This window comes from Mesocricetus auratus, unplaced genomic scaffold, assembly GCF_017639785.1.
Source record: "Mesocricetus auratus isolate SY011 unplaced genomic scaffold, BCM_Maur_2.0 Super-Scaffold_6730, whole genome shotgun sequence".
Lineage (NCBI taxonomy): Eukaryota > Metazoa > Chordata > Mammalia > Rodentia > Cricetidae > Mesocricetus > Mesocricetus auratus.
Window position 1 is genome coordinate 13,433,764 of NW_024429184.1, and position 14,666 is coordinate 13,448,429.

The 14,666-nt window shown below is 49.6% G+C and overlaps 1 protein-coding gene across 3 annotated transcripts in view; it reads right to left on the reverse strand.

Annotated features, from left to right (window-relative positions):
* Nucleotides 1–14,666, reverse strand: part of Tmod1 (tropomodulin 1) — a 76,341-nt gene that overhangs the window by 2,463 nt on the left and 59,212 nt on the right. For all 3 annotated transcript variants that reach the window (XM_005078740.4, XM_040738863.1, XM_040738868.1), the window contains one exon: nucleotides 6,571–6,715. In XM_005078740.4, coding sequence (XP_005078797.1) covers nucleotides 6,571–6,715 — 145 coding nt within the window. The remainder of the gene's footprint in view (nucleotides 1–6,570; nucleotides 6,716–14,666) is intronic.

Below are 14,666 nucleotides of genomic sequence, written 5' to 3' on the forward strand. Positions count from 1 at the left end.
TGCACAGAAACAAAAACCTAAAGAACAGAAGAGGTTTGTCCAGATCTGCAGTCTCTACAAATGAGCCTACCACCCCCACGTTAGCTGTGCACGCATGCCTGTGAGCATGCCTGTGAGCATGCCTGTGAGCATGCCTGTAGCCTCTCCATACCTGGAGTATGGAGTCACCCACTGCCATACAGACCAGGGTTTGAACAAAAACCGCTCTAAAGGCTCTGGGCTCTCCATGCTGTCATTTCCATCTCACAGAGAAGGAAATGGTAGCCAGGATACGATGTTTGCTTAAAGCCAGAAAACTAGTGATAAACTGGATGTGGTAGCACACCGCTGTATCATAGCATCAGGAGTTCAAGGCTAACACTGTATCATAGCATCGGGAGTTCAAGGCTACCACTATATCATAGCATCAGGAGTTCAAGGCTACCACTGTATCATAGCATCAGGAGTTCAAGGCTACCACTGTATCATAGCATCAGGAGTTCAAGGCTAGTCTCTGAGACAGCAAATTCAGCTACATGAAACTGTCTCAAACAAGCAAAAATAACAAAGCTAGAACCAGACAGAACCAAGACCTGTCACTCATCTTGAGCCTCAGCCTAATGCCTCTCTCGGTAGTTTGGTTACATGTCTGTGTCTCATCTGATCCTCACAGGATCGGCCCTCTCCCTCAGAGAGGACAGCCATTTTGCAGAGCTAGGAATGCAACCTTAGTCACTGGGCTTTGATGCAAAGTAGAGAAAGGGACCTGTAAGGGGGGAGGGGTGCTCCCATTACTCTCCCTTACATACTTGGGCTAGATCTGGGTACATAGTTCCTAAGAACTGGCTTTCACAGAAAGGGGTATCCATTTACTTGGGGGTATGCCTTCCCATTTAGATGATGGTCAAGAGAGCGTAGTCACCCACCATTAAAGTTCTAGCAAGTGACTTGGGCCAGGTCTCTAATTCAATATACTTGTTACTTTCCTTAAAAAAAATAAAGTCCTTTGCTCACCATGGAAGCAGCCATAGGCTCCCTTGCGTATTAGCAGAGCCAGGTGGGATCTCCAGTGATCAGGACCCCCTCCATCCATTGCCTGAGTTCCCTCCACTACTTGTGGCCAGATGAGTCTTTCTACCGTGTCTTAGGAAGCACTCTGTTCACCTGTGTAGTTCGGCCTTTGCCCGGTGCTGTGTTCCAGGCACAGAAATCAAATGAAGATACAGCGTGTCAGAGGCCAAAATGGATTTAAACAGTGACCTTCACAGAGGGTTACAGATGTCCTGGAAGAGCCGTGAGACACGAAAGGCCTGTGGATGAAGTGCCGAATCTTCCCAGGATGGCTGGGAAGTAGGTTCCCTAAGTTCCTAAAGGAAGAAGGGTGGAGAAGCCCTGTCTCTAACCAAGCTTGTCCACACTTCCAGGGGCACTCCTAACCTGCCTGGAATGGCTGGAATGGGTGGTTAGCCTAGCAAGAGGATGGCTTGTCGGGACGTCATGAGGAACCCTCTCTAGACGCTATAGAAAGCAGGGCTCTGAGAAAAAAACTTCTGCTCAAGCCTCAGTTCTGCCAGGGGGCAACTTCCTACCGCAGACCTGCACTTGTACTAACGGGCGGGGTAATAGTAGCAGGCGGTGGCCGATGGATGACTTAAGTTAGAAATATAGGACATGTTCAGAGCAGAGCCTGGTGTGTCACAGTGTGTGCCGTGTTCCTGCCAAGGGACATGGGAGCCTCATGGAGGAGCTGAGCCCGAGCAATAGGACCTGGCAAGGCATCTGTGGAGCAGCCGGCTTTGGGGAGAGTGTGCCTGGGAGGTACGGCACCCCTGAAGGAGCTGGAAGTTGAGAAAGCTGCAAGGGATGTTGCGGGCTGGGCGGGATGGAGGCTGGAGTTGCCGAGGTGACTGGTGGCAGGAGTGGGGGCAGCACCAGGACATGCCTAGATTTCTAATGGAGCGGCTGGAGGGAAAATGGCGCTGGCCCTTGATAGTTTCAGAACAAAAAGGAGCTGGCATGGGGCGGCCCCCTGTTAAGCACTGCATTACCCCAAAGATCCCAGATCAGTGCACCACAGAGGTGCCGCGGCTCTGCTCACAGTGGACAACACAAGGAGCCCAAGTGCCTATCAACAGATGGACTCGTAACGAAAATGTGGGGCCTGACTTCAAAGAACACCAAAACCCTGCCGTCTCCCACAGCACGAGGCTGTCTTGCTAAGTGAGACAGCCGGATGCAGAAACTGATAAATCACGTCCTCATACGTGGAATCTGAGGGAATGCAGCGCAGAAGCAACCAGTAGAATAGTGGGGGAGGGGCGGTGAGAGGGGGGGCACAGGCTAAAACCTCGGGAAGAATCAGGTGGGTTTTCGTTCCTTGGAGACCGTCACACGATTTGCTAAGTAGTCACTAACAGTACATTTCAAAATTGCTGAGAAAGAGCATTTCAAGTGTTTTTGCCCCAGGAAAAATATTGAGGTGACTGATGATGCTAATGATATAATTATTCTATGTTTTAATCTTGAATTAAAACTTCATGTTGCCGGGCGGTGGTGGCACACGCCTTTAATCCCAGCACTTGGGAGGCAGAGGCAGGTGGATCTCTGTGAGTTCGAGGCCGGTCTGGACCAACAGCCTCCAAAACAATACAGAGAAACCCTGTCTCATAAAACCAAAAAAAAAACAACAACAACAACAACAACGACAAAAAACAAACAAAAAACCTTATGTTGTACCTTATAAATATAGTCAGCTATGACTTGTTAATTTACTGTTACATGAAACGCTGATTTGCGGTCTCCGGTTGCAGCGCCATTAGAAAGGTGTTGCGAATATGGTACAGGAGGGAGTTCTGCTTTTGAATGTGCTGCTCTCTGCACGGTCTCCTCCATCGCTAGCTGACTTGGAGGCCGCGCTTCAGAGTTTGTAAAGAGTATGCTGGTGGCAGGTTCAGAGGACCCGAGAGCCACCCTTAGCCTGGCCTGGGCTATAAATAGCATGGAGACAGGTCATCTGAGGCACTGCTGCAGGGAGACATGGATAGGAGGTGACATCTCAGCTCTGCCCCTTAATCATGCCCTGGTGTCCTGTGAGCATCCACAGAACAATCTGCTAACCGCTCTGAGAGCAGGGTGGGGGAGACCAAAAGATGCAACCAGGTAGCCAGGTAGGCCAACTGCAGGCCGGGGCTCAATGCCCCCCAGGTGGAGCCCACCTATAGGCCGGAGTACTGCAGAGGCCCCAGCCCAGGCCATGGACCAGGCCTGATGCAAGCAGGAAGAGCACGAGGCTCTCGTGTGCTCTGACACAGCATTGCGGACAACCACAGTACGAGGCCAGCGGGAGGCTTACATGATAACACACCCAGCTGGGAAGGACGCGGGAGAGCCTGCTTGCACAGGATGGCAGCAGGAGGAAGCCAGAAGGATGCTGGGAAGAAGCCGATTGTACTGGGTAGAATCCAAAGTGGCTCTCATAATGGAAATTAGTAAGTGGGTCCACATTTGCTTTTCATGCTGGAAATTACGCATCACTAACCAGCACTGTGAAGGTGGCCTGTGTCGCTGAGGTGACCCCTCCTGTGAGAATCAGCAAGGGGACAGCTGCTCACAGGCCCCAGGGTACCCAGAAGCACTGTCATCATTTCATCTCGGCATCCCTGCCCAACAAAGTGCCATGGTTCCCACACGCTGCCTGCCTTCACTGAAGCTTATTTGGCTTACATGCCCCAAGTCCCAGTCCCAGTCCATCACTGAGGGAAGCCAAGGCAGGAACCTGGAGGCGGGAACTAAGCAGAGACCATGGAGGAACGCTGCTTACTGGCTTGCTCCTCCTGGCTTGCTAAGCTACCTACCTTTTCTATATAACCCAGGACCACCTGCCCAGGGGTGGTATGGCCTGCAGTGGCCTAGGTGATGGCCCCTCTCACATAAATCATTAATAAAGAAAATGCCCCCCATGTTTGCTGGGAGACCAGTCTGATGGAGGCAATTTGTTGGTTAACATTCCCTCTTGCCAGACAATTTTAGCTTGTGTCAAGTTGACATTAAAACCAATGAATACAGCCATACTTTAGGCTGGGTACCCCAATCCTTCCTAGGCCTCTGGCAGGGTTACTCTCTGACCTTCTCTGTCAGCCTGTCTCTCCCTTCCAAGGACCCTCCTCACCAGGACACTTTGCTCAGCTGGCTTCTACTCTCATAAATTACTTCCTTGTGTCGTTTGGACAGAGGTTACAGGCATTCTTTAGTTTTCAAGCATGCCCTTGAGTCTTTGCCCCTAAAGGTGGTAAGACTTCTTACATCCAAGAACTAGCCTTTCTGTTATCCCAGGTCACCCAGCATAGCCTGGTCATACCACGGTTTCTCAGAAAAGTTACTAACAATAACTGTGACCAGAGCCATGGTCCCCAACCATCCTGGGCTTCAGCCTCAAGTAGGGAAGTGGAAAGTGCACTTACATCCCCACAGCTCTAGAACTGAGACTCCCACTGTGGCCTCGGGAGTCCTCATGATGGGAGTCGAGCCTGTGGCCTGCAATCTGAGTCTCAGGGTTTGTCTGTCTCATCCAGACAGACTCTGGTATGCCCCTGCAGCACCTTGGACTCTGGGCATCTGAACCCTTTCCTGCCTAAGAAGGGGCTTCCGTCTGTGGTTCCAGGGACAACAAGCCAGGTTAGCTCTGAGATGGCGGGCATGAGGACCCTGTCAAATGCTTAATCCATTACTAGAGAAAATGTGAGGTTATTGCTTTTCAGAATAACACTGAGGGTTTTGTCTTTATCTTATTTTTTTAAAGATTTACTTTCTTATGTATACAGTGCTCTGCCTGAATGTCTGTCTGCACACCAGAAGACGGCACCAGATCTCATAGATGGTTGTGAGCCACCATGTGGTTGCTGGGAATTGAACTCTGGAAGAGCATCCCGTGATCTTAACCACTGAGTCATCTCTTCATCCCCCAAAACTCAGGGCTTGTAAGTGCTGGTTAATGCCCAGATCACAGCTGGACCTGCAAATATTCTTGACAGCTGGCCTCATCCAATGATTCGGTTTAATCCATCACTTCTGTGCTGTGGTGAAAATTTTGCATCTCATTGATGTTTGGTCTTACTTTGTCTCAAATAACGGCACCTCAGATAAGCCAAGATGAAAGTCTATTTTTCTAGACTCCAGGCTCTAGAGAAAATGGCTGGGGAAGCGAGCAACGAACAAACAGCCGGAGCCTGTGCCTCAGCATCCTGGCCTCTGACAGGTGGTTCCTGCAGACTGGAAGTGTGTGGAAGTCTGAGTTTTGGTGGGGTCTGTGAGTGCCTGTCTTTCATGGGCACACTCAACTCAATTATCCATGGCGATCTGACAGCCTTGGATCATCACCTACACCCCTGCTTCAGGGTCAGGCTCCTTTCATTTTGCAGAAGGTTGGAAGCTGTGGGGAGCCTTGGTGGTGAGGATTTGATGGAAACCTCACCAAAGACAACGTTTAAAACCCATTTGACTTCATCATTTGATCCAGAAACCAGCTTCCTTTCCAACTCATCCCACTTCCTCCTCTCCTCCAATAGAAAGTGTAATTTAGTGTGTCGTGGCTCTATGACACTCTGGGTAAATGTCACTCTCAATCAAAGCAACAATATAGACCTGCTGCCGCCTAGCTTTTCCTTCTCACTGTGCTGGGGCCTTGTCAGCCAAGCTGCCTTCATTCCACAGCATGCCCGGTTCTCGTTAGCATTATCAGGAACATGGAATACGCCACCACACCTATGACTGGTGAGCCATCAGCATGTGGGAGCCTGCGGATGACTCTGCCACCTTTCATCCCGTAGACTGAAATTGCATTTGAGGTAGCCCATCTCCAAGAGAGATAGCGATGTTTTCTTTTTCTATGTAGAAAAACCAGGCAAATGATACTCCAGCAGAACTGAGGGAATGTAACTTGCTTTTACGTTGTATTTTTATTGATTAGTCGTGTGTGTGTGCGTGCGTGCGTGTGTGTGTGTGTGTGTGTGTGCGCGCGTGTGTGTATGCATGTAGAGGTCAGAGGACAGCTTTTCTAGGGACAGAACTCAGTTTACCAAAGCTTGTTGAGTGAGCACATTCACTCACCGGGTCATCTTGCTAGCCCTATGTTTACTTCCCTGTGAACTGGACATTTCCAGCTTCACCTTGGGAGCCACGTAGCCTGTCTCGGGTTGTGATTCTTGGTAGTAGTGTTGGCTGAGAGCTTTTGAACAAAATCAGGGTGACCTAAAGAAGGGTCTTCAGGAGAAGAGCGGATCGGGACGAGCCTGTGAACCCTTACATTTCATTTCCTCTAGACAGCATGCTGATGTGAGCCCTGCGTCCAGCCCATGCTGAGCTGGGCTGGCGGAGGAAAGGCATTTGCCCTTGGTCCCAAAGGCTGGCAGCTCACAGACGAGGGGAGACATACACAAACACAGAACAAGATGGGATTCTACTGCAAATCAGGAATTTGACTCCATGAATCACTCTCCTGAAGTCAGGGGTGTCTGGAGGATTTTCCCTGACATATCCTGCAAAGTGCGGGGCAGAATGGGCAAATAAGCAGGCAGAATGAAGACGTGGACTCACCCAGGTCATTGTTGTTCATCATGGCGTTGGATGCTCGCAGCCGGGGCCCCTGCTGGGTAAAGTGGTAGCCAAATTTGAGAAGCGTGGTGTTTTTCTCCAACATGTTCACAATCTCCATTTCCACTTTGTTGCCCAAGGGCTGGCTCTTTGGTTTATAAAAAAGAAAAAAGACCAATAATTACACATGAGCTTTACCTAAACTACCTTTCCATGGAAGCCCTGGGTGTAGTGTGGGGGTGTTACCTGCACTCTCAGAGTGAAGCCCTGTAGAGAAGCTGACATAGAAAGAGACTTGGCATTATACTGCATGATTAAAGATGGAAGCTTTCCCCGAGGATCAGGAGAATGCTACCATGTCCACTTTTAGCAGCACTGTTCTAGAGGACCTGGCCAAGACAATGCAGAAGGAAACGAGACTAGAAAGGAGGGTGCCTGTTAAGATGATGCAATATTGCATCTAGAGAATCCTAAAGAACACACACACATAACACACACACACACACACATATGACGGGCACATACACAAGAGTGCTAACCTGTTCAGCAAGCTTATAGAAAATAAGAGCAAAAAACAAAAGCCACGTGCATCTCTAAACAGTAGAAATAAGCTCCTAAAACAGCCCCTTTATAGTAATGTCAAAAAGCACAAAGTCTGTAGGATCATGTTGGCAGAAAGAAGACACTGAAAATTACAAGATAGCATTGAATGCCATCAAAGAAAACCTATGAAATATAAAAATCAACAGCCCATGTTCATGGACCAGAAACCCATTACTGCTAATAAGGTGATGTCACCAAACTGACCTATGACATCGATGGGATCCTTATCAAAATTTCAACTTTCCATACTTTTTCCCCCCGAAATGGACAAAGTGATTGAGAAATCCAACATCAGTGCAAGTGACCTTAGAACAGCCAAAGCGATGCTGGAGGACTCAAACTCTCGGACTCCAAAAGGACTCCAAAGCTATGGTAATTAAGACCTGGTGGCGCTGGCGGAAGACAGACATGATGCTGTGACCAGGCGCATGCATTCAGACCGCCTGACAAAGAGCACTAAGAACATTCGGTGAAGCCGTGTATTGGCACAAGCAAAAGAATGAATTTAGATCCTTGACTCACATCACACATAAATATTAATTCCAAATGACTCAAAGGGGGGCTGAGGAATGCCCCGGTGGGTAAGAGTGCTTGCATACGGGTACAAGGCTCTGAGGGCAGATCCCCGGCACCATGTAAATAGCCAGGCATGGCCATGTGTGTCGGTAACTCCAGCACTACATGGTGGGTGGAGACAGGAGAATCCCTGGGACTGAACTGGATCCCCAGCCAAGAATCCCCTGTGACCTCCAGGTTCACTTAGAGGCCCTGTATCAAGGAATAAAGCAGGGGGTTGGGAGGAGGACAAACGAAGGCCTTTCCTCTGGCCTGTGGATCAGAGACCTAGCTATAAGAACTAACACTATAATACTCAAAACACAGTGGCAAATGTTTGTGACCTTAACAATGGTCCTTTGAGTGTGACACCTATACGCACAAACAACAGAAAGTGAAAATAAATAAATTGGATTTCACCAACATGTAAATTGTTTATGCTTATAGAACAGGGCAGATCCTGAAAGTTCACTGGCTAGCTGCTCTAGCCAAAGTGTGAGATCCACCGTCTCCCAAAGAGCAGCTGATGTTGACATATGGGTCAACAGATGCATGTATGGGCAGGTTCAAATGCACACGTGCATGTGCACACACACACACACACACACATGAGTGGAAAAGACAACACGGAATGTTAAAAGTTGTAGGTCATATATCCAGTAAGGACTATTATCCAGAATATATAAAGAAGATGTAAATAAATCAATTAGAAGTGGGCATAGTATTTGAATGGAAATTCCTTGAAGATGTATGAGGACCTGGAGAGATGGCTCAGTGGTTAAGAGCACTGACTGTTCTTCCAGAGGATCTGGGCCCAATCAGTTCGCAGTACCCACATGGTGGCTCACAACTGTCTGGAACTCCAGTCCTAGGACATCCAATGCTCTGTGGCTTCCAGGGGTATCAGGTATTCACTTGGTATACAGATATATACCCAGGTAAAAACACCCATAAAAATTGTAATAAAGAAGATGTATGAATAGCCAGCAGGCACATGGAACACACCCTTGTCAGTGATTAACCAAAATGCAACCCAAGCCATAGCAATGCTGCCTGAACACTGGGCTGTGGACCATGGGGGAGATGGTGGCAGCGAGGATGTGGAGAGAGTAGAACCCACTGAAGAGATAAGGGAATAGTCCAGCTGCCGTGGAGAAGTTCTGCAGTTCCCTCAAAGGTAGAAGTGGGTTATTATATGACCCAGTAATTCCACTTACGTACATTAATCTTACAGTGACACACATTAATCTTACAGTGTTATCCATAGCAGTCAAACCCTCAAGCAACCTGAATGCCCACCTACAGGGCTCCCAGTGTCTCTCCACCAAGCTCTGCGGAGCTGAACTAGGAAGACACTGGCACACAATAGCAGCCACAGGGCTAGAGGACACAAGAGCCCCACGAGCCAATGGGCAAGCTAGAACTGTGGCCAATCAAGGCCCTTGATGGTGACCTCCCCTACACTGAGTTCTGGGACAGCAGACCACAGCAAGCAGTGGCACTGGAGAGTTGCACCAGCCATGCTCCTGAGAATGTGAGGCTCCTGAGAATGTGAGGAGGAGGTGGGGACCGTCCTTAGAAGACTCGGCACAGTCCTGAACCCCAGAGAGCAGAATGGAGGTGCAGCACCCATCCCCCATCCCGGGGCCCTGCTAGTCCCTGTGGAGCAGGAAACATGGCTGCTTCTTTACGTCACTTGCTGGGAAAGTCTTGTAGACTGGAGTGGGCTAGATTCAAAACCACGGGTCTGACCTGGTGGAAAGAAATGTCCATGTCTATGAGGGCTGTCCCTGTGGAGACGCCACTCGGTGAAACCCAGTCTATTGCATATTGCCTCCTGATGTGAATATCCCCTTTATTCCCACAACAAACATTGTCTTCTCTCTCTTCCTCCTTCCCCTCCCCCTTCTCTCCTCTCTCTCTCTCCCTCCCCTTCCCCTCCCCCTCTCTCTCCCTTCCTCCCTATCTCTCTCTCCTCTCTGTCTCTCTCTGTTTCTGTCTCTCTCTGTCTCTCTGTCTCTCTGTCTCTGTCTCTGTCTCTCTCTCTCTGTCTCTCTCTCTCTCTCTCTCTCTCTGCCTACATTCTGGGGAACAGGGTAGGCTGGAAGCAGTCTCTCTACTTGAGAGTAAACAAGCACGCAGAGATGGAAGGCAGACTTCAGACCTTTAGTTCATTAACAGCAGAGCCCAGACATGGCCTTGACCTCATCTAGGACTGGCAGGACTGTAGAAGTCCCAGATTTTCAAGTTGGTATCCAGGCTCCCAGGGATATGTGCAGACATGTCTGGGTGTGTGAGAGGGTATAGGATTCTCTCAACCAGTCATGGCTGATCCTCCTAGAGAAGTTTGAATCACATTCAATTCTTTTTTCTTCCTTTCCTTTTTCACTCCTCCCTCTCTCCCTCCCTCCCATTATTCTTTTGCGGTGCCATGGACCAAGCCCAGGGCTGCACATGCTAAGCCTGCATTCTAGCCCTGAGCCATAGCCCTGGCGGCACCCATCATTTTTAAACTAAGGGGCAAGGCAGATGATGGGCATGTTGTGTTATTGGATGGGACTGGGAGCACAGCCGTAGTCCACACAGACCCTGGGTTCCATCCCAGCGCTGAAAAAGAAGAGCTCACACATCTCTGGGTAAGATGTCGCAGGACCCTCTTGCTGGCTTCCTTCTCCGTCTCCATGGCCTCGGAGACTAAAGACTCTCTCCACAGAGGAGGGAAGAAGAGATAGATGCTGGGGTCAGAACTACCACTCAGGCCTGACTTAGTCTGATGGTAGAGTACTTAGCAGCCGCCATCACAGTGTGCCAAGGGAAATCACAAGGACGCCACGAAAGGGACACACCCACGGTCTCACCACCATCAGTCTGTGAGACACACACTGCTTAACAGAAGTTTCATGTCGCAGGCAAGGGGAATGAAGCGTTTTCCCACAAACCCCAGATTTGGCCAGCGACAGAAGGAGCTGAACACAGGTATCTGCTCCAGGGTCTCTAGCTGTAACCTTAGGCTCGGAGGAAGCTCAAAGGCAGACACAAGACAGACAGAAAAGCCAAGGTAGCCAGGAGGGCAGGACTGTGGTCCTCCATTGAGTCTCTATGCAGCAAAGGCCATGCAGTGATGGAGGAGACCTCTGTCCCCTGAGGCAAGAGGTAGAAAGCAGCAGCCTCTTCCTGAGTCTTCCTCAACGTCATTAGTGGGGAAGGCTGGGACTCCATGGCCTCTGAAACCTCAAGGGACCGCAGCCTGTGACCCTATGAATAGCTTGCTTGCGTGGCATAAAAAGATCAGGAGAGTGACCTCAGACCTTGACAGTGGGTGAAAGGCAGTAAGAACGTCCCTAGGGAGAGACCAAGGGCTGGGCTGGCAGAGTTTGGGCAGTGGAGTACCCTGGCTTCCTTTCAGATTTACTGGAGGATCAAATAAATCACTTGCGGATAAATATAATTCATTTTTAGCACTCAGATTACTGGATGGAGAGATGTGAACAGCCCTCCTTCATACCATCCCTCCTTCTCATCCCCCCCTGTCCGTAGATGTCCCACCCCACCCCCACCATGGCCAATGCAGGGCAGAAATAGGCAGGGCTTGCTTGTTTTGTTGCTCTTTTTCCCTTAAATAGATTCACATCCTATTTATTTTCTGCAACTTCCTGTTCCGTTCACTATTTGGTAGAGGTCTTCCCAAGCTAGTACAAGAGAAGCGCCGCCTTATTTTTAGACTGCTTCTTAGGATGCCCTTGAAACGCCGTGTGCCAGATGTGGAATTCCTCCCTTTGAGTTGTTGGTCAGGGGTGTCTCAGAGGTACCTCCAAAGCAACATAGGCTACTGCATCGCCTGTCAGAGCTTGGTGGTAGGGCCACATCGATGAAGACGCCACACAGCTTGGTCACAGGACATGGACATATCAAAATGATACTGACCGGGGAGATTTTTCCTCACTGGCTAGCTCTGGTAGTACCTGAAAATGCTAAGCAGGCTGCCTGGGGATGTGTGTGTGTGTGGGGGGGCGTCATCAACAGCCTTATCCAACCCTGGGAACTGTGATAATGACTGTCCTGGCAAGATAGGTTCACGGGTGCAATACAGGCACTGCATTTGTGGGTAACCAACTGCTTTCTGGTTGAATTTAAGGAGGAAAAACATGCCCAATACTGTAAATCTGGCCAAGAACCCATGATTGACAAGCACCCAGAAGCCAGGGGTGAAATGACTACTATTATTCTGCTAAACTGACATAGTATCACCTGTCCTCTTTCTACCCATATGTTAGTTTAGCCTTTAAATCTCAGCAGAGAAGTTTCTTTGTGTAATGGTGGCTAATGCAGAAACGTAGAACCAAAGTACAGGGAGTAAGTGTCCATGGAGTGCTCTGTCACAGCCGGGATATCACTATTGCCCTATTGTCCATGGAAGAAGGAGCTGGAGATTCTAAGAGCCAGAGGTCAGAGAGGAGTGGAGCGAAACAGCATCTTCTGTGGTGTTTAACCACAGCACTTGAACTCACGGCAGCTGTGGCTGCCTGCACAAGACCCGCACAGGACCAAGCCAGTCGGCACTGTAGCATGGCGGAAGAGAGACCCACAAGCTCCCTCCCCTAGCTCAGGAACTATTGACAGCTGATGTCTAAGGGAAGAGAGTCAATTTCTTGAATGTCACCCATGGGGTTTGTTTTGTTTTCAGAGAGAGTCCCAGTAGGTTATGTTTTATTTAAAAAATAGGTAGGGAGATAGAGAATGGATATGGGAGGAGTTAGGTGTGAATATGATCAAAATATATTTTCTGAAATCCTCAAAGAATTATTAAAAATGGGTCTTAAAAATTCCTTGGTATGCCTCTCTCAAAAGGTAGAGCCTGGCCCACCTTCTTCCTGAGTGTGTGCTCTGCCTACCAACTCACTTCTAAAAGAAAATGTCAGAATAGGCTATGTTCAGATTCCAAGGCTGGGTCATCAAAGGCTGTTGGGACTTTTTCTTTGCCTTGAACTGCATGCTCTGGGAGAAGTTACCTGGATTCCTGTCACTTGGAAACTGAGCAAATTTGCTGAGTTATTCCAGAACTCTGAGGTTAAGCCTTGGGGTCATTTGTTACATGGCTATAGATAACAGATATACTTGCAGACAGCGTTAAATTAGAGAAGAACCAGCCACAAGTAAATTAACTTGGAAAAACAACATGAGGACCTAACCCACTTCCTGTGGCTTCTGTTCAAAATATCAAGCGGGCCCCCTGTCACACAGGGGAGGGAAAGTGGGACTGTAATCAATATGCCGGGATGGTGAACACATCCTCATTTGGAGGGTCGTGTTTCCAGGTTTATCTATTCTGAGGACTCTGAGGGGCTGGGGAGGGACTGCTGGACGCATCACTGTTGCCAGGCTGAGGAGAATCCAGACCCAGAGCAGTGCTGCGGATGATACGTATGATATGGTGTGATAAGGCTTGGGATTGGGAGGGGTCTCCAAGTACCGTGCGGTTAGAGCCTACTTCATGGGCTGGATAGGGTTTTTCCTCTCCAACACACAGCAAAGATGCTGCCATTCCAACCCAGGACAATGGCCTGTGACTAAAGCAAGCCCCACCCCTTCTCAGGGCCTCAACTTCCCCACCTGTAAAGAAAGCTGGTGAGGTATTCTCAGAGCTTCTCAGCCGAGCCCAGCGCCCCCGAGGCTGCTCCCCACCCGAGCCTGGTACTGGGCAGCTCTGGGCAGAAGCAGAATATTGCCTAGAGATAAGAAAGCACTGCGTAAACAAACCGCCTCAGAATCCATGTCACCCTGTGTAGAATGCCCCAAGTCCCTTTCTTTGGCCGTAAAAGGAGAGAGAAGGAGAGTCTCTCGACACAGGTTGCAATTCCAAGGACTGAGGCAAACACTCTGGCCTTCAAGGACTTCGGTGACGAACCGAGAAGGAGGAATAAATCAATGCCACTTGTCACTTCCTCCTGGCCCCTCCCTCTTACCCAGGTCACCATGAGAAGACAGCTGTGTCTAGACCTCCTGGGACACATTGCAACACATGTGTGGCCTTCCCTGAGCTAGGGCCGGTGAAGCCTTCAACCACTCAGCCCCTCCCCACCAGGCCCTACTGCAGCCTGAGGACCCTGCTTAGGCAAGAGTGCCACCCCAGGCCAGAAGTCTTGATTATAACCTCTGCTGGCCTCCTATCCTTGGCTTCCTCTTCAGACCTGACCCTTCCCATGCAGCCAGGAGCCAGCTTGTGAGAGCAGAACCTACAGGCTTACCCACAAGGCCCTTTGCCTCTTAATCCCTAAAGGCCCCTTCTGGGCCCCAAAGTCCTGCCTAAATGGGCTCCAAACTCTCCCCAGCCTTCTCTCTACTTTCTTTCCCTTTGGGTGCCCCGACATCTGTTTTCCCTTTGAGACATTGTCCACTCTCTAGGTTAACTCTGATGCTGTCTTCTCCCTGACCTGCTCCCTTCTCTGGACCTCCCCTGCCCACACCCCTACCTCCATATGTGGCTTACAAGAACATCTGATACAAAGGTCATTTCTGTACCTGTCTCCCCTCCTACCCAGTGTGGCTTCCTCGTAGGTTCAATTGGAGCCTCGTTTCCAAAGAGGCCAGAATGGCCAAGGGGATGGAATGGAAGAGAAAGCCCAGTTAGATTCACAAAACTACAGTCATTTCAAGAGCCCCAACAGACCACCCAAGTGATCCTAAAAGTTACCAATGGTGTCAGCCTTCAGATCTGTAATCCCCTTAGGACAATGGTTAATTTCCTTACTGACAAAAGGGGAAACTGAGGCCGAGGCAGTGACTGTTCTTACACTAGGGTGTTTGGCCAGGGAGGGGGAAGGCAACCGTCATGCCTGGAGACACAGGTGTGACACAGCTGTACAGGGAGGGCAGCTTGACATCAGCCACCACGTGGTTGATGGTCTGCCCTGGGAGTCAGGTTTCAGCTGAGGCTGTGAAGG